This window comes from Aspergillus sclerotioniger (assembly GCF_003184525.1).
Source record: "Aspergillus sclerotioniger CBS 115572 chromosome Unknown BO94scaffold_19, whole genome shotgun sequence".
NCBI classification, from domain to species: domain Eukaryota; kingdom Fungi; phylum Ascomycota; class Eurotiomycetes; order Eurotiales; family Aspergillaceae; genus Aspergillus; species Aspergillus sclerotioniger.
In genome coordinates, this window is record NW_020291009.1 from 87,167 (window position 1) to 114,716 (window position 27,550).

The 27,550-nt window shown below is 50.6% G+C and overlaps 9 protein-coding genes across 9 annotated transcripts; 4 read left to right on the forward strand and 5 right to left on the reverse strand.

Annotated features, from left to right (window-relative positions):
* The first annotated feature begins 1,309 nt into the window (after positions 1–1,309).
* BO94DRAFT_118023 (uncharacterized protein) lies at positions 1,310–1,777 on the forward strand. The gene has a single exon (XM_025605552.1). It carries the CDS (start codon positions 1,464–1,466, stop codon positions 1,701–1,703), a length of 240 nt encoding a protein of 79 aa, XP_025465865.1. The 5' UTR covers positions 1,310–1,463; the 3' UTR covers positions 1,704–1,777.
* Positions 1,778–2,871: 1,094 nt separating this feature from the next.
* Positions 2,872–5,306, forward strand: BO94DRAFT_118027 (ammonium permease MEP2). Its single transcript, XM_025605553.1, has 6 exons — positions 2,872–3,244; positions 3,311–3,375; positions 3,431–3,685; positions 3,741–4,415; positions 4,488–4,719; positions 4,770–5,306. Exons 1-6 carry the CDS (start codon positions 3,158–3,160, stop codon positions 4,893–4,895), a joined length of 1,440 nt encoding a protein of 479 aa, XP_025465866.1. The 5' UTR covers positions 2,872–3,157; the 3' UTR covers positions 4,896–5,306.
* A 453-nt stretch (positions 5,307–5,759) lies between these two features.
* On the reverse strand, positions 5,760–8,066 carry BO94DRAFT_536556 (tubulin beta chain). Its single transcript, XM_025612040.1, has 9 exons — positions 8,029–8,066; positions 7,874–7,897; positions 7,762–7,787; positions 7,610–7,651; positions 7,484–7,538; positions 6,958–7,413; positions 6,560–6,894; positions 6,146–6,505; positions 5,760–6,091 (listed from the first exon to the last, which is right to left on the reverse strand). Exons 1-9 carry the CDS (start codon positions 8,038–8,040, stop codon positions 6,058–6,060), a joined length of 1,344 nt encoding a protein of 447 aa, XP_025465867.1. The 5' UTR covers positions 8,041–8,066; the 3' UTR covers positions 5,760–6,057.
* Positions 8,067–8,397: 331 nt separating this feature from the next.
* On the reverse strand, positions 8,398–10,461 carry BO94DRAFT_519621 (U2 snRNP complex subunit CUS2). The gene is made up of 6 exons (XM_025610079.1): positions 10,197–10,461; positions 9,839–9,958; positions 9,360–9,757; positions 9,192–9,300; positions 8,979–9,134; positions 8,398–8,911 (listed from the first exon to the last, which is right to left on the reverse strand). The coding sequence occupies exons 1-6, from the start codon at positions 10,383–10,385 to the stop codon at positions 8,699–8,701; spliced, it is 1,185 nt and encodes a 394-aa protein (XP_025465868.1). The 5' UTR covers positions 10,386–10,461; the 3' UTR covers positions 8,398–8,698.
* A 142-nt stretch (positions 10,462–10,603) lies between these two features.
* Positions 10,604–12,716, reverse strand: BO94DRAFT_567014 (uncharacterized protein). The gene is made up of 3 exons (XM_025614601.1): positions 12,223–12,716; positions 11,582–12,168; positions 10,604–11,498 (listed from the first exon to the last, which is right to left on the reverse strand). The coding sequence occupies exons 1-3, from the start codon at positions 12,517–12,519 to the stop codon at positions 11,099–11,101; spliced, it is 1,284 nt and encodes a 427-aa protein (XP_025465869.1). The 5' UTR covers positions 12,520–12,716; the 3' UTR covers positions 10,604–11,098.
* A 730-nt stretch (positions 12,717–13,446) lies between these two features.
* On the reverse strand, positions 13,447–15,188 carry BO94DRAFT_557767 (putative purine-cytosine permease; the record flags this gene model as incomplete). Its single annotated transcript, XM_025613956.1, has 4 exons — positions 13,447–13,584; positions 13,654–14,416; positions 14,464–14,687; positions 14,796–15,188. 4 exons carry the CDS (start codon positions 15,186–15,188, stop codon positions 13,447–13,449), a joined length of 1,518 nt encoding a protein of 505 aa, XP_025465870.1.
* Positions 15,189–17,026: 1,838 nt separating this feature from the next.
* On the forward strand, positions 17,027–17,586 carry BO94DRAFT_599498 (uncharacterized protein; the record flags this gene model as incomplete). The annotated part of the gene is made up of 1 exon (XM_025616326.1): positions 17,027–17,586. One exon carries the CDS (start codon positions 17,027–17,029, stop codon positions 17,555–17,557), a length of 531 nt encoding a protein of 176 aa, XP_025465871.1. The 3' UTR covers positions 17,558–17,586.
* A 1,031-nt stretch (positions 17,587–18,617) lies between these two features.
* Positions 18,618–20,084, forward strand: BO94DRAFT_495208 (Gfo/Idh/MocA family oxidoreductase). The gene is made up of 3 exons (XM_025609254.1): positions 18,618–18,791; positions 18,854–19,684; positions 19,759–20,084. Exons 1-3 carry the CDS (start codon positions 18,747–18,749, stop codon positions 19,993–19,995), a joined length of 1,113 nt encoding a protein of 370 aa, XP_025465872.1. The 5' UTR covers positions 18,618–18,746; the 3' UTR covers positions 19,996–20,084.
* A 1,087-nt stretch (positions 20,085–21,171) lies between these two features.
* On the reverse strand, positions 21,172–25,925 carry pmcA (putative P-type calcium ATPase). Its single transcript, XM_025605554.1, has 2 exons — positions 22,709–25,925; positions 21,172–22,655 (listed from the first exon to the last, which is right to left on the reverse strand). Exons 1-2 carry the CDS (start codon positions 25,724–25,726, stop codon positions 21,375–21,377), a joined length of 4,299 nt encoding a protein of 1,432 aa, XP_025465873.1. The 5' UTR covers positions 25,727–25,925; the 3' UTR covers positions 21,172–21,374.
* Positions 25,926–27,550: the final 1,625 nt, after the last annotated feature.

Genomic DNA, 27,550 nt, shown 5'->3' on the forward strand with positions numbered 1-27,550 from the left:
GCGGGGATTCTGGATTTGCTCATTTGCTCTATCAAGAAGAAACCTTACCGACTAGCCTGGTTACAGTACTAGGTATACTACAAGAGTCATGCGGTGGCGACAAGCAGTGTATGACATGGACTCCTTACTCACTGCAGGGGCTCCTACGGAGTACTTAAGTATAGTAGTACGGAGTAGCAAATTGACAGATCACACGGCTACAATCTCATTGTTTTGTGAGCAAATATGCCACCACCCGGGAATGGTCCAAGGCGGATTGCCGGGACTCATTGTATTCCCTGTCTCTCCGCCTTTTCTTCATGCTTCACGATCAGGGGCATCCGTATCTGGTAGATAGATCTTCGTGCGGATGCCTCGAGCTCATGAGAGCCGCGTTCCGCGCCCTAGAATGTATCGTTAGGCCCCCCAAATGAACATTACAAAAAGCAAAAAGCTACCATCGACATGTTTTTCAAATCGACAAAGGCAGATGTCCCAGATGTTGATGTGAAACTCTAGATCGTACGGAGACTTGCCGGGCCTATATGCATTCTCCTTTTCGGGAATCAGGAAATGTCCGTTCAACGCCAAATCCCACGTCCTATTCCTGGATAATCGCGGAAGTCGATCAAGTGATGCTCTGGAGATCGCCTTGAGACGTGAATAGTAGCATGCAGCTGATCACCATGGCTTGTTGATCAGTGGAACCGACTGTCCTGACTTGGCGCGGCGGGTCTCCAGGAGATCCCTTTTGGAATTTCTGGGGAAGCTTAAGTAGGTAATGGAGCAGAGTGGGCAGTTAATTCACTGGCGCAGTGTTAGCCTTGTTATGACATCATAGGAGAGAAAAAGCCATAGCGAGTGCGACGGCCACTTCCTTTTCGATCAGTCCAGTGTGGTGAGCAAAGAGTTGGGAATTGAGCATAGTTACTAGTAGTACGAAAATCCTCCGAAGGCTTGGTACTAATTAGTATGTCACTGCACAAAATATCGGTGACGGTTGTATGCAATCCTTTGTCCATCTGGGCGTGAGAGTGAATATTGGTAAATAGCAGAAGCAGAGGGAGATGATATAATAACCAGGACCATCTCCATCGTACCTACATCGTAGTACAAAGGATTCCTCCATGCTCGCGTAGCAGTTGGATTCATCGTTGAAAGAGACGACAGGTGCCAAGTCCGCTAGTCCGAGCCAGTCGGGATTCCGACACGTCCTGACCAATGGGGGTTGATGAGCTTATCTCTCCCCACTAGTACACAGTAGAGGCCGGAGTGGTACGTAGTCCCTCCGGCAGCTTACAGTCCCAACTTACCTACTACATAGTATGTACAACAGGCCCCTATTATTATGGATCAAGGGATGTTGGTTCATGGTTGCGGTGGTTCTCCACGGAGACTGGCTATGACGCAGCGGAGGTGTTGATCCAACCAAGTGACCAGCCCTACGTCCCGTGTTGGAGCACGACCGCTTGATCTGGTCGGATATGGATCTTTGTACCTTAAGCCAGGAGTTACTTGGAGTCATAGGCTCATTGCGTCTCTTTGGAATCCTGGGATCGAGTGCAGCTCTCGCCTGCCATTATCCTACTGTGTGCCCAGGATGGACCGTCGTGTCCGAGCTGGTATCACCCGTACAGTGCAGCGTGCCATCGGGTGTGACAACGCAGGCACCGCCCGACTGGGATAATGAGACGGAGTTCTTGGCTTCATCAAAATCTTCATGATAGCCTGACAGGCTAGCAATGCACAGTAATCATCAGGTAACGAGAACCCACGGGGTGTCTGGGGGAATCAGGAGGTCTGATAAGCCGGCTGGCCCACTGCTGATTGGCGGCCGGGATTTAGATAAGGAGGCACTGCGAGACCGGCTGAAGGGATTCTTCACGAGTCAGTCAGTCAGGACAGTGGACAGTGGACACGCCCCCATCAAACTGAAAGAACGATGGAATTCCCTGATCACCTCGTGGTGATTGCTGACCGGGGTAGCTGGACTAGCAATGGAACTTCAAGAATCACGGATGCTTGCCCGATGGGTCGAAGCCACGAACCCAAACCCAAACCCAAACCCGAGGGCCGTGGGCTGATAAGAGAACGGCTCTGATGGCTGAGCATTGATAAAGTGCCTGCGGCGAGGAAACCAACGACTAAGGTAATGCTTCCTTCAGGCTCTGTGATTGGACGGTGGGGTGCTATCTCCCGCCAGAGGAATTGAAGGTCCTTCCGTTCCATCCCAAAATTCCCCAATAAACTTTCAATCTATCCTTGCATGAATCCGTCACCGCGGGCCCTTATCCTGCGCAGGCACAAATCTATTATTTACGCCGATCTGTCACTGAAATTTCCAATCTCAGGGTCTCTATCCCTATCGATGCATGTCTGGTCAGGCTGACAGTAGTCCCTATCAATGGTGGTGTCAGCCTCCTTGACTGTCACCGCTGCATGGCTGTTAGGCTGCCATGCACCACCACCACCATGTCGGTGTCACAAACAAAAAAACGGCACGTCCACGTTCTGGTCGGATAACCTGGGGTATATTAATGTAAGGTGATAGGTAAGTAACTAGATATTCCGTATGTAATCAAGATGCAGGTCAAAGGGGAGGCGACGCACTGGCCCACCCATGCTTCCTCCGGCCACCTCCACGCCCTTATCCGCCGCCATGGCTTGCTGCTGATATCTAACTAATCACTGTTTAGGACTCCGTCGTATCCACTTGTCGATATCTCTCGGTCGTATTGATTGCGACTAACCGTGGCCAGGGCTGCGCCTAGTGTCCGGTGGTGGAACCGGCCGTGATCGAAGCCAAGTGAGACAATGGCGTCTTGTATTCTGACTGGTATCATCGCCTGGTTCCGACTATTTCCAGTACTATTTATCCCTCCTGCATCTCCCCCCCTCCCCCCCTGCAGTGGCTTTTTGCTTTTTGGTTTTTCGATCGCCTTCTTTTCTTCGTCCCATAATTCCTTTTGCTCGATCAGCAGTGCCTAGAGCCCCCAACTTGCGGCCACCTTCCACTGCTCTAGCCCATTAAAGGACTCTGGGTCTACACGTCGACCACTACTCGCGCCCTTAGCATCCTAAAAGGTTGCTGGTCTTGGTGTGTACGGCCTGCGAGTCATCCTCACTCAGTTCCCGGCCGTACTTTGGCAGAAACCTCCGTGCGATTGTGGGATTCACAATGGCGGAATATCCTGTCACCTACAATGGGACCGACAATGGCACTGGTGGTAACTCTCTGACAGAGGATCTCAACATCTACTACAGTGTATGACTCTCGATCTGTGATATATGTTCTGTTCTACCTGGATCTAGCCCCACTAACTGATCCCAGTCTGGAGATATTGCTTGGGTTATCACCTCTACTGCTTTGGTGTTACTGATGATTCCTGGTGTCGGGTAGGTCACCACAGTTACCCCCAATGCTAACGGGCTATCTAGCTAACTGCAACAGCTTCTTCTACTCAGGTCTTGCCCGTCGGAAATCTGCATTGTCGCTAATATGGCTTTCGATCATGTCGGTTGGGGTGGTGTCTTTCCAGTGGTTCTTTTGGGGATACTCATTGGCCTTCTCTCACACAGCTGGAAAGTACATTGGTGATCTGAACAACTTTGGAATGAAGGGGGTTTTGGCGGCTCCATCGGTCGGCAGTGACAAGGTTCCCGATATCCTCTTCGCTGTCTTCCAGGGAATGTTCGCCGCCATTACGTGAGTGGACCCGATGAGAAGCATCTCTAGATCGCTTGGCTGATAATGGAGACAGTGTTGCCCTTGCAGTGGGTGCAGTAGCCGAGCGTGGTCGCATGCTGCCTTGCATGGTCTTTAGCTTTGTCTGGACCACCATCATCTACGATCCGCTTGCCTGTTGGACATGGAATTCGTCGGGCTGGGTTTACCTGTTGGGAGGTCTCGACTTCGCTGGTGGTACCCCCGTCCACATCGCCTCCGGATCCGCCGCGTTGGCATACTCTCTGATGCTCGGAAAGCGTCGCGGACATGGCACCCATGAGCTCAACTACCGCCCTCACAACGTCACCCATGTGGTTATCGGTACTGTCTTCCTCTGGGTTGGATGGTTTGGATTCAATGCAGGATCCGCCTTGGCCGCCAACCTGCGTGCTGTGATGGCAGCTGTTGTCACGAACCTGGCCGCGTCCGTGGGTGGAGTCACCTGGTGCATCATGGACTACAGACTGGAGAGGAAGTGGTCTACTGTCGGCTTCTGCTCTGGTGTGATCGCAGGTCTTGTTGCCATTACTCCAGGCTCGGGCTTTGTGACCCCATGGGCTGCCTTCATCTTCGGAGTGGTCGGTGCCGCTGCTTGCAACTATGCGACGAAGCTCAAATACGTGCTTCGTGTCGACGACGCCCTGGATATCTTCGCTGTGCACGCCATCGGAGGTCTTGTGGGCAACCTCTTGACTGGACTTTTTGCTGCGTAAGTCAACACCATATTTGGTCAATCCAATGGATCTGAACAGAACATCAACTAACGTTGACTCCTTTCCAGTGATTACATTGCCCACCTCGACGGTTCCACGACCATTGCTGGAGGTTGGATCAACCACCACTACATTCAGCTTGGGTACCAGCTGGCCGACTCCATTTCTGGCATGGCCTACTCCTTCTTCGGCAGCTGCATCATCCTCTTTGTCATCAACCTGATCCCTGGTCTGCACCTGCGCATTCCTGAAGAAGACGAGATCCTTGGTGTCGATGATGCCGAGATTGGTGAATTTGCCGTAAGTCCCCCATTGCCTCATATGAGAATATTCAATCTGACCAGACACAGTATGACTACGTCGAAATCACCCGCGATGTCATTGGCGGCACTGCCCCCGAGAGCGGCGAGGTTGCCTCCAAGCGCACCATGACTCCCCCCAACGGCAACGAAGAGTCTGTGGAGACCAAGGCTTAATGGGTGTAACTAGGAGTGACGACCTTTCATTCCTACCTACCACTCATTCTATGCCATCACACCGTGATCACGAAAAACAATTACTTAATTCCTTTTGGATCTCTTGATACCTATTTCATTTATTGTTACCAATTTTCGATGCCTTTACTATTATTATGTATATACATTTCCTTCGTCTATCCCTACTATTTATCTACATATTCTTTTCACATATATCCATTCTTTATTTTGGCTTGGACTTGCCTGAAGAACAAACACTCCACGTGGGATCAAAGCTACGATACAACTGATCATTCATTCCCTCCTACCTTTCTTTTTTTCCATCGTCTCATCCCAACTACATTCATTGCAAACATACATACCATGTACTAATCCCATCATCATATCTAAAAATTAAATACCTTACCTAGCTATTAATAACCCTCATACATATAGACTAACCAAGATATAAATAAGTACCCCAGCATATACACAAGCAAAACAAAAGCCCTCACACAAATCTGATGCATCATCAAATGATGTAAATAGATATGTTTCCACGCTCTCCATAGCAAGTATATCTGAGCCTGTCATTCGAAATTTGTAGATTGACTCTTCCAATTCAATCTTTTTTTTTTTTTTTTCTCACATTGAACTCCGATTCGATGCCTTAGAGAAGATGTTATATTATTGATATATGGATATATGACTTCAAGTTGAAAATGCTGACTGGCTACTGCGGGATGGAATAGGACAGGACAAAATTGTGGGATTGGAGAAGTATCTGGGGTAGTATGTGCAAATATATAATATTTCATAGCATAATACCTACTTCAAAACAATGTCGGATAGTGATACACTATACGTGATACCAGCGACTGGCTTCTACATTGTCCGACAGGGCTCGGCCAATTAACCATACGGACTTTGAAAATGATACAAGGCTAGCCATTGGCATCAAGGAGTGATTGTACCCGTAAACTGCTTTTAAAACTATGTGCGATTGGTTTAAAAGGTCCAGGCTTTGACGAGCCTAAGTAATTAAAAACAGGAAGGGAAATTAAGAGCGCTCAAACAAAATAATTCACTGACCAAGACCAGTAGGTCTAGGTCGAAGAGAATGTAGGCTTATCGGGGTATTACAGAGCTGGTCTCAATTCGGGTAACTGTCGATTTCAGACATTTACTCCTCTTGCTCAAGGACCTCCTCCTCGGCGCTGCAAAAATGGTCAGCAAACATCCATGGTCAACAGGGCTTGGTTGACACTTACTATTCCTCCTCACCCTCGGAGATCGAGGCATCCTGGTACTGCTGGTACTCGGAGACAAGGTCGTTCATGTTGCTCTCAGCCTCAGTGAACTCCATCTCGTCCATACCCTCACCAGTGTACCAGTGCAAGAAAGCCTTACGACGGAACATAGCAGTGAACTGATCACCGACACGCTTGAAGAGCTCCTGGATGGAGGTGGAGTTACCGATGAAGGTGGAGGACATCTTGAGACCACGGGGAGGAATGGAGCACAGGGCGGTCTGGATGTTGTTGGGGATCCACTCGACGAAGTAGGACTGGTTCTTGCTCTGGATGTTGCGCATCTGATCCTCAACCTCCTTCATAGAGACGCGTCCACGGCTGGATACATGTTAGCTGACGCACGTACTGGAAATCGATATAAAGAAAACTCACAAGATGGCGGAGCAGGTGAGGTAGCGGCCGTTGCGGAAGTCAGAGGCAGCCATCATGTTCTTGGGGTCGAACATCTGCTGGGTCAATTCGGGAACGGAGACGGCACGGAAGGAGTAGGCGCCACGGCTGGTCAGAGGAGCGAAGCCGACCATGAAGAAGTGGAGACGAGGGAAGGGAACCATGTTGACAGCCAGCTTGCGGAGGTCGGAGTTGAGCTGACCAGGGAAACGGAGGCAAGTGGTCACACCGGACATGACGGCGGAGACCAGGTGGTTCAGGTCACCGTAAGAGGGGTTGGACAGCTTGAGGGTGCGCATGCAGATGTCGTACAGAGCCTACAGTGCTCAATTCGTTAGTTTTCGAGCGCAATCGCTCACAAGATTGTTTCCCCAACATACCTCGTTGTCGATACAGAAGGTCTCGTCGGAGTGCTCAACGAGCTGGTGGACGGAGAGGGTGGCGTTGTAAGGCTCAACAACGGTGTCGGAGACCTTGGGGGAGGGGACGACGGAGAAGGTGGCCATCATACGGTCGGGGAACTCCTCACGGATCTTGGAGATCAGGAGAGTACCCATACCGGCACCGGTACCACCACCGAGGGAGTGGGTGATCTGGAAACCCTGGAGGCAGTCGCAACCTTCGGCCTCACGACGGACGACATCGACAACCTGGTCGACCAACTCGGCACCCTCAGTGTAGTGACCCTTGGCCCAGTTGTTACCAGCACCGGACTGGCCGAAGACGAAGTTGTCGGGGCGGAAGAGCTGTCCGAAAGGACCGGCACGGACGGCATCCATGGTACCGGGCTCAAGGTCGACAAGGACGGCACGAGGAACATACTTGTTGCCGCTAGCCTGGTGAAGGGGTCAGGAATCGAGACACCACACGTACACGTGGTATAGCCTAGGATTGGGTGAGACCCACCTCGTTGAAGTAGACGTTCATGCGCTCCAGCTGGAGATCGGAGGTGCCATTGTAACTATCCTCCACGTCAGGAACCCGGTTCTTCCATCATGTTGACCGATTGAGACGTAAAAAGGGTGTACTTACACACCGGAGCCGTCGAGGCCGTGCTCACCAGAGATGGTCTGCCTGTTGGTTTGTTAGACGAGTTCCAAAGTAAGAGTAACAATGGGCATCTAGACTCATGCTACAAAGCCTGAGATAGATCCCATCCCAAGTCCAGGGACAGTGAGACATACCAGAAAGCAGCACCAATTTGGTTACCCTATTCGCCATCATTGTTTAGCTCACTGGACGCCAAGCATGGTACTTGGACAACAACCCCAAGACATGGTCGATGGTCGCACTTACACACTGGCCGGTTTGGAGGTGAACCTATGAAGTCAAGAAGAATGCAGTTAGCAAAATTGAGTTGGTCAAGAAAACCGGTGGGGTCCCCATCAGGAGAGATGCCAGCCAACGACGACGCGTCTCCTGAGGGACCAGGGGACCGAGGAACAACATACAATCTCACGCATTGTGGCGGGGATAGTGATAGTATTGACGGGACGGGAGGTGACAGAGAGGAGGCCGGGGGGCGGATGGATCGAAGTTGTTGGGAGGAGACCGGGGAAGACAGTCGACTGGAGGAGAAGGGGGGAGGGAGGAGGGAGGAGAAAACGAGGAATGGGAGGAAGTTAGTTTGGCCTAGTGGAGAGTTGGGTAGAAGGAGAGCGGTGAAGCGGGAAGGCCAACGTTGTGCGGGCGCCGTCGGGATCAACAACAAAGCCAACAAACACGGGCTTTTGGGCAGGTAAATAGGGGCTTCGCCCGATCCGGTTTGGCGCCGTCACGGGGGGTTCCTACGGGCCACTGACAACCCGCCGGTCCCTCCAGTCCCCAACTATAGGTTGGTTAGGTTACCTCCTTGTCCACACGCGAACCAGACTTGCAGTGGAGGTGGCCTGACATTACTTCTACACATAGTAAGTCGTCACCTCCCCGTACATAAACAATGGCGTTTGGATCAGGATGAGGAGCTCCGAACCAATCACCAATGTGACACCCGACCACTACTTACTCCGTATAATACATACATACATATCTACATCCACGGGATCCCCAAAGTGATCAACCAACCTCAGTTGTTATGCCCATCCAGAGATCCGCCAATGGGTACATGCCATTAACCCTCGCTCACTTGGCGGTATTCTCAACCGTGTGAGAGCTTTCCAACCACGTGCCAAACTCATCCAACCGCTGCTCCTCTTCCTCGTCCGAAGCATCCAGTCCCCGCTCAGCTAGATCTTCCAGTGCCGCGCGCTTCTCATTGGTCTTCTTAAACCTCTCGCTGCCATCCGCAATATATGCATCAACACGGGTGCCCGCAAAGAACCGCCCATCCATCATCTAGGGCGCAATAGTTTTAGCACTGAACTATCCCTTCAGCGTATCGTCACGCCATGATTAAGCTTACCTTGACACACTGCCTGGCTGGCTCGGGGTCAGAAAAGCGAACGCTCACCACCCCCTCGGGCTCCTTGTCATATAGGACCACGTTGGTCACCTCGCCAAGCTTCGAGCACTCGTCGCGAATATCTTCCTTGATATCGAGAATAGCCGCCGGATCCTCCTGCATGAGATGTCAACTTCCCTAACAGCTAGCCGTAGTTCAGAAAGTATCCCGTACCTCCAATTCCTTCAGCGTGAACATATGCTTCAAGATGACAACCTTATCGAAACGGGAAGTCGTCTCCGCCATGGCCGACGGATCATCATCGTCCCAGTCAGCGAGTTTGCTACCAATTGTCATTAGCAAAGCCCCAACACTCCCGTCATGAGCAAATTTCCTCCATACCTGTTCAGCTTCTGAGTCCGTCGCATGATCTTCTTCTTGTCCCTCATGCTAGTTTTCGTCGGTGCCTCCTGTTGGCTCTTGAACGAGAAGTCTGCATGCTGGACTCGCATGGGTCCCTGCGGTCCTGTTACTCCTAGCCTAAAGTCCGAATCATCCAGCATCTGTATCGCGAGATTGACGGATTCCGGTCGGAAATACACGACGAGAGCTTCACCCTTGAATTTGCCATTGTCATCGGTGTACATCTTGATGCGTGGTCGGCCGCTGTCAATTTCCTCGGCGATAACACCGCATTTAGAAAAGACGTCTCGGATTTCATCGAACTCGGCATCCAGAGGAATCGATGTGACGAAGATCGCCGTGTTGACGCGCTGTTTCTTGGGCTTTTGTCCGTTGCCCTGTGCGATTACCATTGCCTTAGTTTTTGGCGCTTCGTAATGATCGTAAGGGAGAAAAGACATAAGAGCTGATCAACTAACCTCGTCCGCAGTCCCTTGCTTGCGCTTCTTCTTCAGTTGAGCTGCAGTGATCATTTCGTCCTCATCCACGCCCTGGACTCTGTATGCTTCTTGCTGTTGTTGTAGCAAGTCTTCATCGACCTGGAGGCACCCCGGGCGCGCAAGCGGCGCCAACCAAGCAATCAGTGTCACGAACCAATCAATATCCCTGCAATAATAGACATTCCTGTCTACTTGCAACAGAAGAAGGTTCATAGATACAATGTTGCATGGTCGTAAAAGAGAAACGGGAAACGAGGGGGGAGATAGCAGGAAATGCAGGACTTCAACAGCTGGAAACAGTAGGAATCACCCAGCTGGAGAAAGAGCGCGCACACACCGTCGGAATCCATCGCTTTAGCACCGTATCGTAAACGTACTCCTGTCCATCCTCTGTTTCTAGGATGAACTTGTTGTCCAACTTGGAGAAGGAGATTCGCGGATCGCTGTCGAACTCCGCAGGATCCTGAGGAAAGCTGCCGAGCTGGGGAGGGTTGGAGGCGCCGTCGTTAGGTGTAGGCGACGCCATTGTAAACAGTGTATTTCAAGAGAACGACAGCAATTGAATTTGAAATAGACTATTTACCAAGAAGGGGGAGATTTGGCCGGACGAAATTAATTTCAGCTCAGCCGGATTTGCGGGGAGAGGTCGGTTTATGTAAGCGCGACGGCCATTCACGTCATGGGCGCGCTTAGTGACCAGCTGACGATCCTCACAGCGTTACTTCACGAGATAATGCTTCGATGGGCGGGTCCAACGCGCTTATTGGGTGGAGCAAGGCTATAGCTCCCCTGTCTATGCAGTATTTCTTATGGTTTGTATGAGGGATTCCCTACATATGAAGCATAGCACGGAAGTTTTAGCAGTGAGTGCATAGACTTTCACTTTCTTCAATATTCACTGTTCAATTGTGGGTGGATTCCCAATTAGGATGGGAAACAGATATGCTGTCACTTCAAGACAAACTGCGCCAGGCAGCCATCATAATGGCGCCAGTATATAACAATCTGGTCCTTTTGGAAGTGGCTGACGAGGGAGGCTGCTGAGATCTGTGAGAAGGCCTGATATGCTGCAGCGTTCGACAACTTTATCCCACTGAATTCTTGTCTGCAGCATACCACGCCCATTGAGCTACTCAAAAAGTAGGACACATCTCAGCGCATCTTATGCAAAGGCGTCTCGGGTCTTCTGCCATATATGTGCTCATCACATGGTACCCGATCTCAACTCGTGCGCAGCGCCTAAAGAAAAGGGCATTGGCCCCGTCGTGTGGTCTCCAATTCTTTCATGATCTCATCCATACCCCGACGGCCCTTACCCTCGAAATACGTGGGACCGACATTAGGGGTATAATATCCTTGCGGATAATACTTGCTACCTTCGTCTCCCGGCAAAGGTCGGCCAAGCGCCCAAGTTAGCCAAGCAACTGGACCCCAGCGGTTCCGGAAAGTTGGCTTCACATAGTAGGGTGCAGCATCCCAGTTGACCATGAAGATGCGATCGTTCTCATCCAGTTCATCGGTATAACTGTTATACCGCAGAAAGTATGGGCGGGGAAGCGCAAGGTACCGCATGGCGAACCGACGAGCGGATAACAAGAACGAAAATAACTTGGCATTCAACGCCGGAGGAGCCTCAAACCTAGAATATCAATGAGCGGCTAGTCAATTTCTTGAAGCAGTTACACGGATTGTGCATCTCGGCATTCGCTCGTTGTCACTTACAGCATGGCCCTCCGCAGACGATCATCCATCATGAACGTAACGAAGGTCAATCCAAATTGTTGCAGCGGCTTCGGAACCATATACAGCAACATTGCAATCGTCTGGTCGGCAATTTCGCGGTTCTTAACATGGGGAGCCATGCAACGAGCCTCGTAATTGTTGCTCCAGACCATGATTTCCTCCAACCATTGGAGGCCATCACGAAATCCCGTCTTGCCTGACGGGAGAGCATCATAGCTAATTTGTAAGCTATCGCCTAGACTTTTCCAAAAGGTACCAATGGCACACTTCTCAAGGTCACTTAGGTTCCGCCATTCATACTTCTCGACGAATTCGACGGGCTGAGTGGCGAAGAGGCCAAGTGTGTATAGCATGTCATCTTCTAGAATTTTGCCGGAAGCGCGATAGCTGCTATGGATCCAGCGGGTGCGTGCAATAGAAGTGCAAGCACGACTGGAGGTCGGTGCGTGACCTATAAACTCCTGGACCAAGGCGACGGTATCGGCGTAGCGTTTCAGGGCTGTCTCGGGCTTAGTGAACTGGGTCGTGTTTGTGAGCGCTCCCGAGATGCTCGGAATTCCATAAGTCTGGCCGATGGTCAATTAGCAAGTAAACGTCTACGAGGAAGTTGGCGTTCATACCCTGAAGAGAGCAAATTGGAGCGACTTGAGGTAGAAAAAGGGAAATTCCAGCTGAACCAGGGTTTTCTGTATTTCGCAAGCGTCATCGTCGGTCATACGAGAAAAGGACTCCCGAGTGGGATAGTGGTATTTCTGGCGCAGCCACCGTGCATGACGAAATCGAAGCAGGGATACGAGAATCAAGTATGCTGGGAGCAACAGGCAAATGTAGGTGACAATTCGCTGTGATCCCCAGAGAGCTTGAGGAACCTTTTCTGGGGTATACCCTCCCGCCGTGTTTAGGGTGCGGTTCTCCATAGGTCGCTTATTATTGCCTACTCAATCCCTCTGTCTGGTAGAGGCTGAGCAGTTGTGTGACGTCTAGACTTGGCGATGGTGAAAAAGGTGGTTGTTGCAGTACAGCTGCATCACATGGCAAGGGGTGGCTGGTACATTCAACCCCTCAGTTAAATCTGCCGCATTAGTAATAAATGGGGCTTCAACAAGAAAAAGCAACTCTGACCCATCCGTAGATCCTGTCAAAAGTGAACCTCGATTTCGAAAACCGAAGTAGGTAGCCGATTCACTCGAGGATTGCTCGGAGAACAGTCGGGGGCTTTGTAACTTTGTATAGTTTGGGCTCTGTATCTAGTATCGGTTCAAGGGTCGGTCACGGGGACCAGCCCGTATTTCCTTTGGATACTCCCACCTTAGCTTTCCCCCTCACTACTCCTTACACGTACCATGGTCCACTTCTCGTTGACCTGCTCAGTCCTCGATAATTTTGACTTGAGCCGGTCAGTTATCTTGTGCTACATGGTCGCCCATCTTACTCAGAGCCCACATGTTACCCTTCATTCATCACGCTGAACATGGCCCTGATCGTCTCTTAAGAGTCAAGACCCAAAAAAAGATAGATGAGAATGGGTATACCGAAGGAGGCATTTCTGCAAGGCTTTACTCGGCCACTCAGCATCTGTTGGGTCCGTTCAACTCATGAGAGCTTTTATTCATTCAACTGACATAGCAAGCAGCCGAGTCATGAGGAGATAACAATGAGAAATGGTAGCTCTCTACCCAAGACTTCTATTCACGCAAAGCAAGCGGACAGCAAGACGGCTCAATAAACGACACATCAACCGATTCATGACATAAGCTCATAGTCATTCAGGAGAACTAACCCGCCGGGAAACCCGTCATCCATGCCACCTAGGATGATACTGTCCCAGTTGACAAAAGTACCGCTCAACGGCCAATTAATTTCAATTCCAGCAATCTGAATGGCGGAAAGGCGAAGGCTGTGAAGCTCAACCCCAGCCAAATTCCCAAATCACACCCTCCCGGAATCGCCCTGGCAACTGGACCTGTATAATAGGCTTGATCCTATCAAATGGCAAGATACAATGGTCAGCAACTGTCGTGTAACAAGCATATGTTGGCGGGGCTGCGTACCATGCCAACGATGGCTCCTACCCAACCGACCAGAAAGGCTATGCTAGCTGCAACTCCCACCGGGAGTTTCAACCAATTGTTCCACAACGACCAGTCGTAAGGTCGCCCTCGATTGAAGAGGACATCTTGTTCCACCACGATGGTGAACCAGATGATGACCCAGTATCCAATGAGCGGTATGAAATTCTTGGAGATCTCATACAGAGAGTTCCGGCCCCCAATGGCACATGCTGTGTAGATGAGAGTGCTGATACTTGTGAATACAGGACGTGGAACCCGAAGCCATACATTTCCGAGCATCTGAAAGTTCAATCCTGTCGAGTACGAGCTCGGTGCGTTGTTGGACACAATGGTCAAAACGTTGATGAAGGCACATAGCTTTCCCAGAGGGCCGAGCCGATCATAGCCGGCCATTAATAGACTCCCTGGCGTACCGTCATAGAGAGAAGCCCATTTTGGGGTAATTGCGACCCCGCTGCCGAGTCCAACACCAAGAAGAAGCGTGATGGCTATTGAAACGCTTAATCCAAGCGTGGTCACAGTCCATACCTTCCAACGCCTGATCTCGGGAGAGTAGTAAACATGGTAATCTGCACCTACTGGGATCCACGACAAGGGAATGGATAGGCAAAGTGAGAAGAATGTCAGACGCTTCGCATTGAGCTGATTTGAAGGAACAGTCGAAGGACTATGGAAATCAAACTGCGGCCCAGCCGAGCCAGTAAGCACGCAAAAGATCAACAGCTGCGGAAACCAGGCATATCTAAATGGTCAGTATACGGCTCTGAATATGAAGACGACGAATCATACCTTTCATAGAACTGGAAGATCTTCATGCCAAATGTAGCCATCACCCAAGTCACCAACGCGACGATGACTATGCCAACGATGACAGATACTGCTCCTCCTGATAGCTTGGAAAGCAACTGACCTCCTACTGTGGCACTCATCATGCCAGTGCCCAAGTTGGTTAACACATTCAATATACAGCAGATTTTACTGGGATAATATCCCATGAAATACCGGGCCACGATCTATGAAGACATGAGCGGTAAGTCATTGCCACAAGTGCGCTAATAAAGGATGTGCAGACGCGGGGATCAGACAATAAGAGACACAGAATAGCAAAAGGGTGGGCATACAAGTGTGCGGTTCCCGCTTATGGGACCCCAGGTACTCATATACCCAACTCCCAGACCTCCCAGAAGTGTTCCGAATAACGCACACAGCGCAGCATCGGTGAAACTCAGCTTCATGACCAACGTTCCTAAGGATCCAGTCACGATGTTGTTGATTGCCATACCCATGCTAAACCACGTAAGCAGCATTCGGAAAGAAGTTGACTCTGTGTTCTTCAAACGTTCTTCAATAGGCACGGGCTCGATCCCCCGGGTCTCTAAGCCCTTGATGTTCTTCGTCCATCGTTCATATCTTGATCGACGCGTTGAAGGCGAGATTCCTAGAGATTCTCGCTGTTCCTGTGTCACACTCCGCAACGAAGGGGTTCTTTGTCTTTTCTCGAGGTCGGCTTCCATACTGGCTCAGGCGATGCCTCTAGGGAGAACTGCGTGTGCGATCTGGTATGACCAGCTGGGCATGAATTGGCCTATAAATGGGCAAAGGCAGGGAGTCAGTCGCCTCACCGGGATATACGGCAGGAAAGGAGCCGGAAGGTGAGGATTCCAGTGAAGCGACCACTTGTTACTCGGTGATACTGCACTGACATCACCTTGTTTTCCTGAGCGTGACACCCGCGCAGCTCTGAGGATGGCATTCCACAACCGAAGAACACTAATCGGGGCCCTACCGATCCCAAGCTTGATTGAAAATGCTATTCTCGCACTGGATCGGGCCTAGTCGCACAAATCTACAACCCCGGAAGACGAGGGGGTTGGTACCCGGATAATGGCCGGGAGACATCCGATTCATCAGGGCCTTTGCGTTGATAGTGTCACAGTGTCACTTGAGAGAAATTCTTTTGCCTCTGCAAAAATGGCCAATATGCCTTTCGTCCTGGGAGTCATGTGAGACCGTGTACCACATACCAGACAGATACTACCGTATTAAGCTCTACGATACATTCCTCTGGTATGCACCAACCATGCAAGGAGAGGAAATGCTGTTCAGGGCGCGGCAACCTGATTCCTCAACAGATCAGTTCCATGTGTGGTGTGGGGGAAGGAACACACCGTACGGAGTACAGAAACAAGATTATCAGGTATGGGATGAACTCATGAACCGTTTACGAGGCCATGGTCCCCGCTTCAAGCTTTCTAGAGAGTGGTCACCGACATTAGAACAAGGTATATGGATACTGTACCTTGTGATGATGATTCTATGACTGGACAAACGAATTGCCTATCTTGATCGGTTTGAAAGGGATGACGTGTTCGAAACGAAGCCTACCGGCGACCTCCTTGATGGATTCTAGCAGCCTGCTACATGCCTCCAAATGAACCACAAGCGAACCGAGCGACCTTGTTGGGCGACTACGGAGTATTCTAGGAGCGAATGACCCCAATGAATGGCATAAGCTAAGCAACTGCAACCGAGGTCGATAGTATTCCCAGGCTGGCTTGATTGAATAAGCCCTAATTCATGCCGCCCGAGTTTTATGAGTAGGATTCACGGCCCATATTCGCCTCGCCTGAGTGACTAGCCACTTCATAGCAGTGACTTGTCTGGCTCCCTAGTATTAATAGACCAAGTAGCTTCCACTTCCCCGCCTAATTGTACCACATTTCTTACCAATCTCAACATCATCATCTCGAATTCCTTGCCATTATACAAACCTAAACCGGCTTATCAACCGATTAGATAAACCAAGACATGGTAGGACGGACTATAAGGAATCTCAGAAATTATATTCCACATTTAATCCTCTACAAGAGGACCAAATACCTACCGCCAAGAAATACTCCTCAAATAATCCAGCACTTGAGTGATTTATCTCCGACCAGCTTACTTAAAGCATCTACACACCACCTCAGACAGCCCACTCAAACCCTACTCGCCTCAAGTCTCAAGCATCCAATTAAACCAAGAGACGCGATCGAAGATCGACAACCGAGCTTAAAGATATTTCTCCAGCACTGAAACCAAGCCTCGCGAATAGCCAAGGTGCCAATGCATACAAACAATCAATACTAGACGGGAGTGTCTCAAGAATAAGATTCCTATCTTGGTGCTAACCTTCGACACTCCACGCGGTTTTGTTTCTTGGATTAAGACCAGCGGCTCTATTGCAATATAAGACAACATATCACTGAGCTCAACAGCTTCCAGAAGATGGATATAATCTCCCAAGAGATTATCTACAGCAACTATGCCCATCCTTTATAACTAATCGATACGGCTCGACCACAGAAATGTCATGTGGTGTCTCTTATTTCCACTGCTTTTTGGGTTTGTGATGCTCGGCGGAAGAAGTTCCTATCATGGACCAGACACTATAGCAGCAGATCAAAAGCAATTTATTTTTGCTAACAAGGTCATATTTGGTATTGAGGTTTCGCAACTTTGGTACCCATTGATGAAGACATATTCCGGTATTATGTTACTTTTGCCCGGATGGATATGTGGATTTAATGTCTGTGTCGATGTTTCAATTTCCGGCATTGAGGTGTTGGAAAACCATGTTCCGAAACCTTCATACTTCCATTCATGGCGTGACGCACACATCAACGAAAATATACCCCTTATGGTATCTAAAAGAGCCAAGAAGGCCAAAAGCGAAATGTGGCCCAGATCTTCCACGTCAGTCACCACATTCAACGATGATAAGAAAAGGATCAAGATCAACATGCAACAATCCATCTCTGCTCCTATTGCCTGCGTGCTCGCCTGCCTTCATCCAAAAGAATGGAAACAGTGGATTCTTGGATTTTTGGTCTTTGGGTCCTGAGAATGGGTGGTGAAGCCCTAGACATCAGTTTCAACATTTGTCGTCGTGATCGAAACAGTTTAGTCTGGTATCGAAACAGGCAGTTAATATTATAGGATCGGATACGATGCTACAAATGCACATATACTCCTCGATATTTCGATCTACTTGCATGCACTCGAGGGGGAATCTTCTATGACAAGTACACAAAACAACAGGCAGGAAATACACGACAAAAACACAAGCCTCATTCTATCTCTGCTGAGAAAACTACACTATGTCGTGATGAGTGTCATCAGAACTTGGGATTGAACATGATAAGGTACATCTACCGCACGGCCGATCACCTTTGCTATATCTGGTAGAGATATCTTGCGGTTGTCTGTTTCGGTGACAAATCTTGTGGTTGTTCTAGTTGTTGTTTATAGCAAGGGATCTATAAGCATCATATAGTGTGTATGGAATAGGATGCTTCACTTGTGCGCCTCCAGGGCGCTTTTTTTCTTTTCTGTGACGTACGGACTGCTGGTTGAATAGCTTTGTATTCGTCATGTTTGTTCCTTGTCTCTGTTTTTGATGGGTTCTGTTGAGGGAAGGCGATAGCTGTATTGCATGGGTGTGGGGGTTGGGTTGGGTTGGGTTAGTAGTTGGTAGGTGGTGTGGTCATTTGATTTGTTATGTAGATATGGTGTAGTTAAGAATTTTTCTGTGTATGATATAGTTATCTTGTTTGGATTAGGAGATGGGGAATTCGCATCATATGTATGTATAATGGAGCTTTGGTAATACATTGTATTGGCTTACACTAGATCAGCATGCTCCAAAGTAGGAACATGCTCCGATTTCCTCCCTGCACCAACGCCGTCACACCTACCTCGTCCTGGATGGCTGCGAAAGTAGCCGTGTCTTCACTGCTCGTGGTAGAACTGAGAAAGGCAGATGGGTTAAATCACCAGTGAACGGCATGGCCGCAATCAAATGACGGTTCAATGGATGGGAATACTGACCACAGACCTTTTCCACCCCAGTCTCGCATGGCCATCAGCATCGTGCAGGTGGAAGCCCGCGAATACCCCGCAATGGGTGATCGGGCCCCACTCAAGCTAGCTAGCTTCCGACCACCTCGAGTGACAATTCCATTGTTTAGCTTCAAGAACTCATCGTGTCTCTAGACAATATTGAGAACAAGCAAATCTTAACAAGAACCACAATGTCTTCACCGCAAAGATTATCCGTAGGCATTATCGGAGCCGGGGTAGGCACTTCACTTCCATAACTTCCTTCAAGCCCACTTCTCCAAGACTAACAACCCCCCAGGAAGTCTTCCAAGTCTGCCACGGTCCATGCCTGCTACTCCTCTCGCATCTCTTCAAAATCGAGTCAATCTGCGACCTATCCCCCAAGACCGTCGACCACTGCGCCGCCAAGTTCTTCATTCCCCACAAAACCGCCACCCCCCAAGAAGTAATCGACAACCCCAACGTACAAGTCATCTTCATCCTCACCTCCGACGACAGCCACGCCCCACTCGCCATCGCCAGCCTCAAGGCCGGCAAAAACGTCTTCATCGAAAAGCCCGTCTCTCTATCTCTCCCTTCCGTGGAATCCATCATCGCCGCCGAGAAGGCCGCCCCCGGCAACGCTCGCGTCTTCGTAGGTTACATGCGCCGCTATGCCCCAAGTTACCTACAAGCCTTCAAGCGCGAAATCGCCACCATCCCCAAGATCCTGTATGCCCGGATCCGCGACTTCAGCGGCCCCAACGCCCAGTTCGTCAACCAGAGCGGCACCTTCCAGGTCAAACACTCCGACTACCCTCCCCATGCAACCGAGGAGCGCAATCGCTGTCTGGACACACTCTTCGCCGAGGTGTTCCCGGACCAGGACATCACTGACGAGAAGAAAAACTACTGTCGCTTTCTGGGAAGTCTGGGCTCCCACGATATCTCCCTTATGCGTGAAACCCTCGGATTCCCGGAAGAGGTCGTCGGCGTGTCGGTTCATGATCCCTTTTATAGCGCTATTATGACGTTCCGGAATGAGGATGGTTCGACTTACGCGGCTACTTATGAGAGTGGTATTGATCAGGTTCCTCTCTTTGATGCTCATATTGCGGTATATGGGGCCCAGAAGAGGGTGACTATCAAGGTAAACCTGCCTACATTCCTGTCTGCTTTGTTTGTGGGTAGAGAGCCGGGCTTACGCATATTGAATGCATATAGTATGATAGCCCGTACGTCAAGGGCTTGCCTATCTATGTCGAGGTGGATGAGCTTAATGAGCAGGGCGAGATTCAACGACGGACTATGTTGTCGTCGTATGAGGACGCCTACACGACCGAGCTCCAGGACATGTACGAGGCATTCGCTAATGGGAAGGCCATCAAGACGACGGTCGAGGACGCTAAGCAGGATCTCCAGATCTTTGATATGATGTATAAGAAATGGGGTGTGAACTAGTTAGATTAAGATACTGAGACACGGAGGAGCAGTTATGATAGAGAAACCTCTGATACTACACTTGCATCGTTACTTCCCTGTCGAAAGAGATGTACCCCTTTCGTTGTATCTCACTTATGCAACAGGATTGTCGCTTAACAGTATCATACGGGTCATAATTTCTAAGAGCCCACGGCTCTTAGCAACACCCTTTAGAATAATACCCGTCACTCAGATGAGATTCCAAGGTACGAGAGGTTAATATCATATTAGCCACCGAATAAATCCTTCAAGAACAAATACCGACTGTCCCCCACACAATATAACAGAAAGCACCAGAAAGAGCCAGCCATTGTCCTCGAGAGCAATCCGATTCCTATCCTAATATCAGCTACTCCTTCCAAACGCCGGACCCTATCGTTGACGCCCTCATTCCATCGTTCCAACGAGGAATCAGCATCCACAGCCACGACTGGGAGGAGTACTACCGTCTTCGCGGTGTTCCAGAGGCCAGCACGAGTACAAAGCCTCCTCACTTCGCAGTCGAACACGGCGAGCGAGTCCTACGTTGACATAGACGGGGGATTCGACGTTGATATCTTTTCCAACTACGACGGTGCAGAGTATTGGTCGTCGATTTCAATCTAGACGTGGCGGGGAAATATCTTCGGCATTGAGCAATTGGGTGGCGTGTTGTAGATTCTGTAGCTACATAGCGATTGGTTAAGATTGTGACGACTCGAGTGTGCACGACGGCTCTCGATAGCCATCCAATGTGCTGAGACTCTACAAGTCACTCACCCCGAGACTCGGACATGTCGGGATAAGAACATTCAAGCTAGCGTCCGCGTCGGGATGGTCCCAAAAGGGACAAACAATAACAATGTGGGGTTCAAGAACGAGGATCAGGATCAGGATCAGGATCAGGATCCTGTCGGTAAGCGTAACCCGTGACGTCTTGGGTGAGCCCTTTTATCCACTAGTATCCTCGTAGAATAGTCACAAATCTAGTCATTGACTGTATTGTCCACACGAGTCTACCTCGGCGAAAGCATGGCGTGCTATGTACAGGGAAGTTAAGAAATAAAGCAGAGCAACCGGCCTTTTTTTGCCCAGGTCCGTATCCCATGCGAGAAGTGTCTAGAAAGCAACCGCGAGCGATACCCCTTTTCAATCACGTACGCCGAACCCACCCCAGGATATTAGAAACAGTATTCCACACGAGGCTAAACGAGTCCCACAAAAACAAGCAAGCCAGCAATTAAACCGCAACGCGCAGCAACATCTAGCATGAGAGAGAACCTAAGTCACAAGTGCGCAATTGATGAACGGGATTATCAAAGCAATTCATAAGTATACAAGGTCGGAGAGGATCAGGGTATGAAGAGAGTCATTTGCGATCACGCCTGGCTTTGGCTAGAACGTGACAGGCGAGACGTGGACCTCCTGCTGCGGCTGGATGGAGCCCGCTCGGGAGGTGCGTATTCGAAGAAAGGAAGGAGTCCGGGGTTTTGGCTAGGAGGCGTCTTGGATGTAGTCTGGTACTCGCCAAGGATACGGTCATCCGCAGCGGTGTCAGGGTGAATTTCAATGCCCTTCTGTTTATCCAGTCCCCCATGAGGGCTGTCGGTCTGGACCTTGAAAGCCTCTCCATGATCAGATGGCCGCTCGATCGGAGACCAGCCTGCAATACTGCCCGCAACAACACCGGCCATAGCCGCAGCTGGTCCGAAGGCCGAATTCGAACGGGACCGAGTGCGGCGTCGGGACCGTGACTCCGGAGTCGGCGGCTGGGTCGGAGTACTGTCGCTATGTTCGCCAACAGGGGTGCCAGGGATCGAGTTTTCTCGGGACCTCGACCCACTGCGTGATCTTGGGAGGAGCTCTTCTGGATGCTGCAGCTTGTGTTTGAGATGTCTGAGTCGACCTCCGCGAACCGTCTTGAGGAACTTCAACTGATCCCGGATCTCCTCGAGAGCAGGGTTCCACTCGAACCGCCGGTCCTCGTCGGACACCAGAAGCTCGGGACCCTTCTTACGCTGCCAGAACCGAGGAATAAGCCTGCTGATGAACTCATCAGGAATCAGTCGGATGATCACGGCTACCGGCAGTGAGATCACGCCCAGAACCAGCGAAACACCCCACTGCGCGCCATTCAGCCGCTTGACGGAAAAGGCTTGTCCACCAACGAAGATGATCAGGATTTGGCCGCCGATGATAATCAGCTGGATACCAAGGAACCACACGTTCCGCCACATGCCCTCGAAGATGTTGAAGTTGTTGTCCAGTCGGCGACAATTCCACTGGTTGAAGATTTGCATCCAGACGAACGTGTTGAACACCATTGTTTCGAGCCGGTCGAGCTCGTCGGCCGATCTGTAGTGGAAGATCGACTTCCCGGCAAAGTTCAGAACCAGGGTGACAACCAACTGATAGATGCTCTGTCCGATGATCATCTTCCACATGGTCAAATTGATCAGCGGGGCTGACTTGGGTTCAGGTCGACGGTCGAGAACGTGAGGGGAGGGAGGATCGGTCGCCAGGGCGAGGGCAGCAAAGGTGTCCATAATAAGGTTGACCCAGAGAAGTTGAACAGCTGTCAGAACAGATTCCTCATCGCCGCTAGCTACCGCAGAAACGAAGGTGAGAACAACAGCCGTGACGTTGACAGTAAGTTGGAACTACAAATTGATTAGCTTTGGCAATATGTTTTAAGTGTCCACGAACACCATACCTGCAGGAACTTCTTGACAGCATCATTGACTGTCCTACCCCAAGCCATAGCTTTGATGATGGAGGTGAAGTTGTCGTCCATAAGAATAATGTCGGATGCCTCCTTGGCGACTTCGGTGCCCGAAATGCCCATAGAGAAGCCAACATCCGCAGTCTTGAGAGCCTGGGCATCGTTGGTGCCGTCGCCCGTCACTGCCACCGTTTCACCTAACTTCTTGAGCTGAGAAACCAAGATCCGCTTGTCGTCGGGGCTGGACCTGGCCAGAACCTGCAGCCGAGGGATAATTTGCGTCATCTGGCGACTGCTCAACTGACGAAACTTGGGGCCCTCGATGGCAATACCTCCAGGAGTGAAGATGCCGCATTCTTGGGCGATAGCTTTGGCCGTATTGATGTTGTCGCCAGTAACCATACGCACAAAGACACCTGCGCGCTGGCATTGGTGGACAGACTCAGTTACGCCCGGTCGCAGGGGATCCTGGATACCGAAGACGCCCAGCAAGATCATATCCTTGAAGATTGCATCAAATACAGCAATAGAACGATCCTCCTCATGTGTAGGGGCACCACGAGGTGGCCATTGGTCGAAATCCCGGTAAACCAGGCCGATGGTTCGCAATGAATGAGACGCGTAATGGTCGATCACATTATCCAAGCTCGACCGGTCCTGGTCCGACATAGGGCCCTCCGACAGATCCTGAGTAGCATTATGGACGATGCGCGTGGATCTCGCAACCAAGATTTCCGATGCACCTTTGACCAGCATCCGATATTTACCATTGTCCATCTTGATGATGACTGCCATGCACTTGCGTCCCGAGTCGAATGGCACCATCTGGACAAGGTTGGCATTATCCCGTGCCTCACTAAGAGACCCGAGCCCAAGATACGTACGCGCAAAGCCCAGGAGAGCAGTCTCAGTCTTCGATCCGATAAAGGTCATTGTGCCGTCCTGCTCCCCCTCGAATGCGGTAGAGTTCAGTACAATCGACTTGGTCAATAGATCTTTGGCTGAAGCAGAAAGACTCGAGGCAAACTCGGATGGGGAAAGGGTGGTCGCAGGATCACGACCCCGGTCGCCGTCAGGACGACTCGAGGCTCCCGTGGATTTGCCTCCAAATCGGAGATTCTTTCCCAGGGTGGCTGCCACGGCCGTCATTTTATTCTCGGTCAGTGTGCCGGTTTTATCGGAGCAGATGGTCGTCGCGTTCCCCATGGTTTCACAGGCTCGAAGCAGGCGTACGAGGTTATTGTCCTTAAGCATCCGTGTCGTTGCAAATGCGAGCGCCAGAGTGACAGCCAAAGGCAATCCTTCCGGGACAGCAACAACAATAACGGTGACAGCCACAATGAAGATCTGTAGAAAAGCCTGGCCTTTCTCGGAGGCACCGCCCATGCCTTTCAATTGAGCGAGGAACTTGATGAACAGGACGATAAACAGAAGTAATCCGGATGCAAGGCCGAGTTTCGCGATGTATTCTGCGAGGACGTTCAACTTCGATTGCAGCGGAGTTGTCTGGCCTTCATCCTGGAGAGACATCATTGTTTTTCCGTATGTCGAATTGACTCCAACTGCAGTGACCAAAAACGTTCCCACACCTTCGGATACCTTGGCGCCAGACACAATGAAGGGGTCATGCTTCGAGATGCTCTCATGTTGCTCGATCGCTCGGTAGACATCGTTGGCGGGGGTCTTGCGCAACACGTCTGACTCACCAGTGGCAGAGGATTCATCACATTTGACATTATGGCCGTCAATGAAGATGCCATCAACAGGAATCAGGTCACCGGGTTCGAGGTGCATAACATCACCGACGAGGAGATCGTGGATGGAGATTTCCGCAGTTTTTCCCGAGCGAACCACCTTCACCATCCGGTCATCTTTCTTCTTGTTCAATTTGACAAATTGGCGTTCCTTTTGCCAGTCGTTGGCAGCACCCACAACGACCACGATTAGAATAGCCACAATGATAGCCACACCTTCGACCCATTGCACACGTGCCTCATCCCCTGTTGCTGTGACAGACTGGTAGATACCGAGAGCGAGAGAGATAATCGCAGCTATCGTTAGCAGAATGAGGACCTTGTCATTATACGCAATCCAAGCCAGCTCCAGGAAGCTCTTGGCTTTCCTCTCGGGAAGCTGGTTCCTCCCATAAACCCGGCTTCGGTCCGTAAAGGTATGCTCAACGTGCTTCGATGAGCTTGTGTCGGACCTAGGAGGGGTCTGGGGTACCGGAGAAGCGGATTTTGGCAGGTTTTCGGACGTCTGCGTCGATGTTGCATCCTCGAAGCTCACGGTACCATCCAAATCCCCCTCATCCAAGCTCAAGCCACTCCGCGTGTCGGTCCGAAGCCCCTTTTCGATTCCACGCAGCCCACCGAGGGCATGAAAGGCACCCAGACTCTTGGGGTTCAACAGTTTATTCAGGTGGCCAGGCGAGAACGCAAATTTGTTGTCTGCCACCTCGAACTCCGCCTCTCGTCCCGGATCCGGCTTGAGGGCATCCTCGTCAGGAACAATGGTGTTCTGGGTCAAATCCGTGTGCGATCCGTGGGATGCAGTGGGTACGTAAGTATCCCCCCCGTATGAGCTGGCTGAATGGTTTGAGTCTTCGGATTCTAGCGAGTTGCCGCGAGATCTCGTGCCCGGGACCGCTAGATAATTCGAATTCGACATGGCCTCGGTGGTTTTCGATGCAGGAGATGAGATATTGTGAGGAGAGGTGGGTCGACTCTCGTAGTCCCGGGGTTCGGATGAAGCAAAAGAGCGGACTGAAGACGGAGAGACACCCCCACTACTCAGGAGCGCGCTCATATCATTCGCATCAACATTTTCGGTTGACACTTGCAAAGAAGGCTGTGATGGCGTGGGAAGGATCTGTTGCGGTGGTGCGTGCTGGTCAGTCGAGGCCGTTACAGCCGACGTGTCGATAGTTATGGTCGGGGCCCGCTCCCGTCGTAGGGGAGTCGACCCTGATTGCTTAGCATCGTGGCCATCTGGTCTGGAATCCGGCATGATATTCCAAGGGGTGAAACGACCAGAGATGAGTGGGTCTTGGAAGCGATGGCAACCGGCAGGTAAAGACTAGGATATTTGACGTCAATAAGAATGCGGCTCCAACAGGAGCAGATCAATCGGATTCCGTCGTATCATAAACCCAAGCCAGAGTTAAGAGAAGTGGATATCATTCCAGAGAGAGCAGCACTGATTAAGCTCAATAGTGGACGCTGGATTGGAATGCGCGTGTATTATATCCCATGTGTTCTAGCTACAATAGAATCGCCGATGCAGCTCAAAGTGAAGAATGCGCGAGACTGGCTTTGAGGGAAAGAAACGTTCACATCGATCGAACAGTCGAAGGCTGGGAAGCGCGATAGTACGGAGGACAGGCGAGTGGTGAGGCGAAAAGGAGGGATGGACGTCGACAAGATTGCCAGGACCAGAGGACCACACCACGTAGCGCACGTATCAGGAGCGCATTCAGGCGTGAAAGTTGTCGAACGACGGCCCGATACTGAGACCAATCGAGAAGACTGCCGTCGGATTAAAAGCACTGGCAGTGCTAGTAGAGCTTATCAGCGACGAGATGTGTTACTCCAAAGGCTGGATAGTTTGCGAGGATGGGCGAATGAAGCGAATCCACAACCAAGCGACCGACGAAGCGAGCACAGGGCCAATTGGGGGAGGATACGGGATGAAGCGAGGACCCAGTAGGTTAAGGACAGAGGAGCCGAGAAGAGGAGAGGGGAGTGGAGGGGGTAGTCGGGAGTCAAGCGCAACGACACATCATGATGTTGGGTCGACAGATACAAGATAGGAAGATAGTCTAGTAGATGGAGGGACAAAACGGAGAGAAAGTCAAGTCCATCTACACGTACTGTCACAGTAAGGTACCGATTACGCCAGGCCCAGCAACCATTCGGTAGACCCTGCACTGGGTCTGCTGGTCAGCCAATGAGCAACAACCTTCGCCCCACCGGTGGGTCTACGGCGAGGTCCAGATCGAGTGGTGTGGTAAGTTCGGTATCGAATGAAGCTGTTTGCAGAAGGTGCCGCTGGCCAGATGCACTACGCATTACCCCATGTTTGACGGGGGGGCGTGGACGATATAAAGACAGGGCACCGTAGCTACCTCATTATTATTTTTCCTCCTCTTTATCTGCTTCGACCTCGATCTTTGTGGGTTGTCGCCAAAGGGCAAGTGCTTTGCCACCAATCCAGGGCGCTGGGGCATTGATTTGCTTCTGGGGGTTAGCAAAGTGACCTAATGACCTCTGCAGAGCTCCGACTCGCCCCAAGCTGTAACGTAACTCGTCGGTTCAGTTGCACTGCCTCAATTTCCCCCCGTCATCGAAGTCTTTTGGTCTGGATTTGATTTTTCCCCCCTCCTTTTTCGGGGAGGGCTAATTAATTTATTTTGCCTTTGTAATTATCCGCCTTTATTATTGATTCGACTGTCTTTCATGCCGGCTCCCTGTTTACATTCCCAAACCGGTTTGAGGAAGCCCTTCAGTGCAAACCAAGAAAGTCTCAGTCTGGAGAGCTAAAGCAGACCTAAAAAGTGGTGACGGAAGAGAAAACATCCACTTCGTTAGTGCTTCTCTAGTCTTCGACTAACGGCCGAGCTAGAATTAAGGGGAATGGCATCCATCGCAGTGAGGCAACGACACTAGATACTAACCGTAACCATAATTCATGCCGCTGTCCGCCCATGTTATCAATTATTTATCATGTTGTGAACTGTGATTGATGTTCATGATGGACCTGCCTCTGAAGTGTTGATCAGAAAGGGGCTCCACCCGATCCACGTACTATGCGGATTGCTATCTACACGACGAA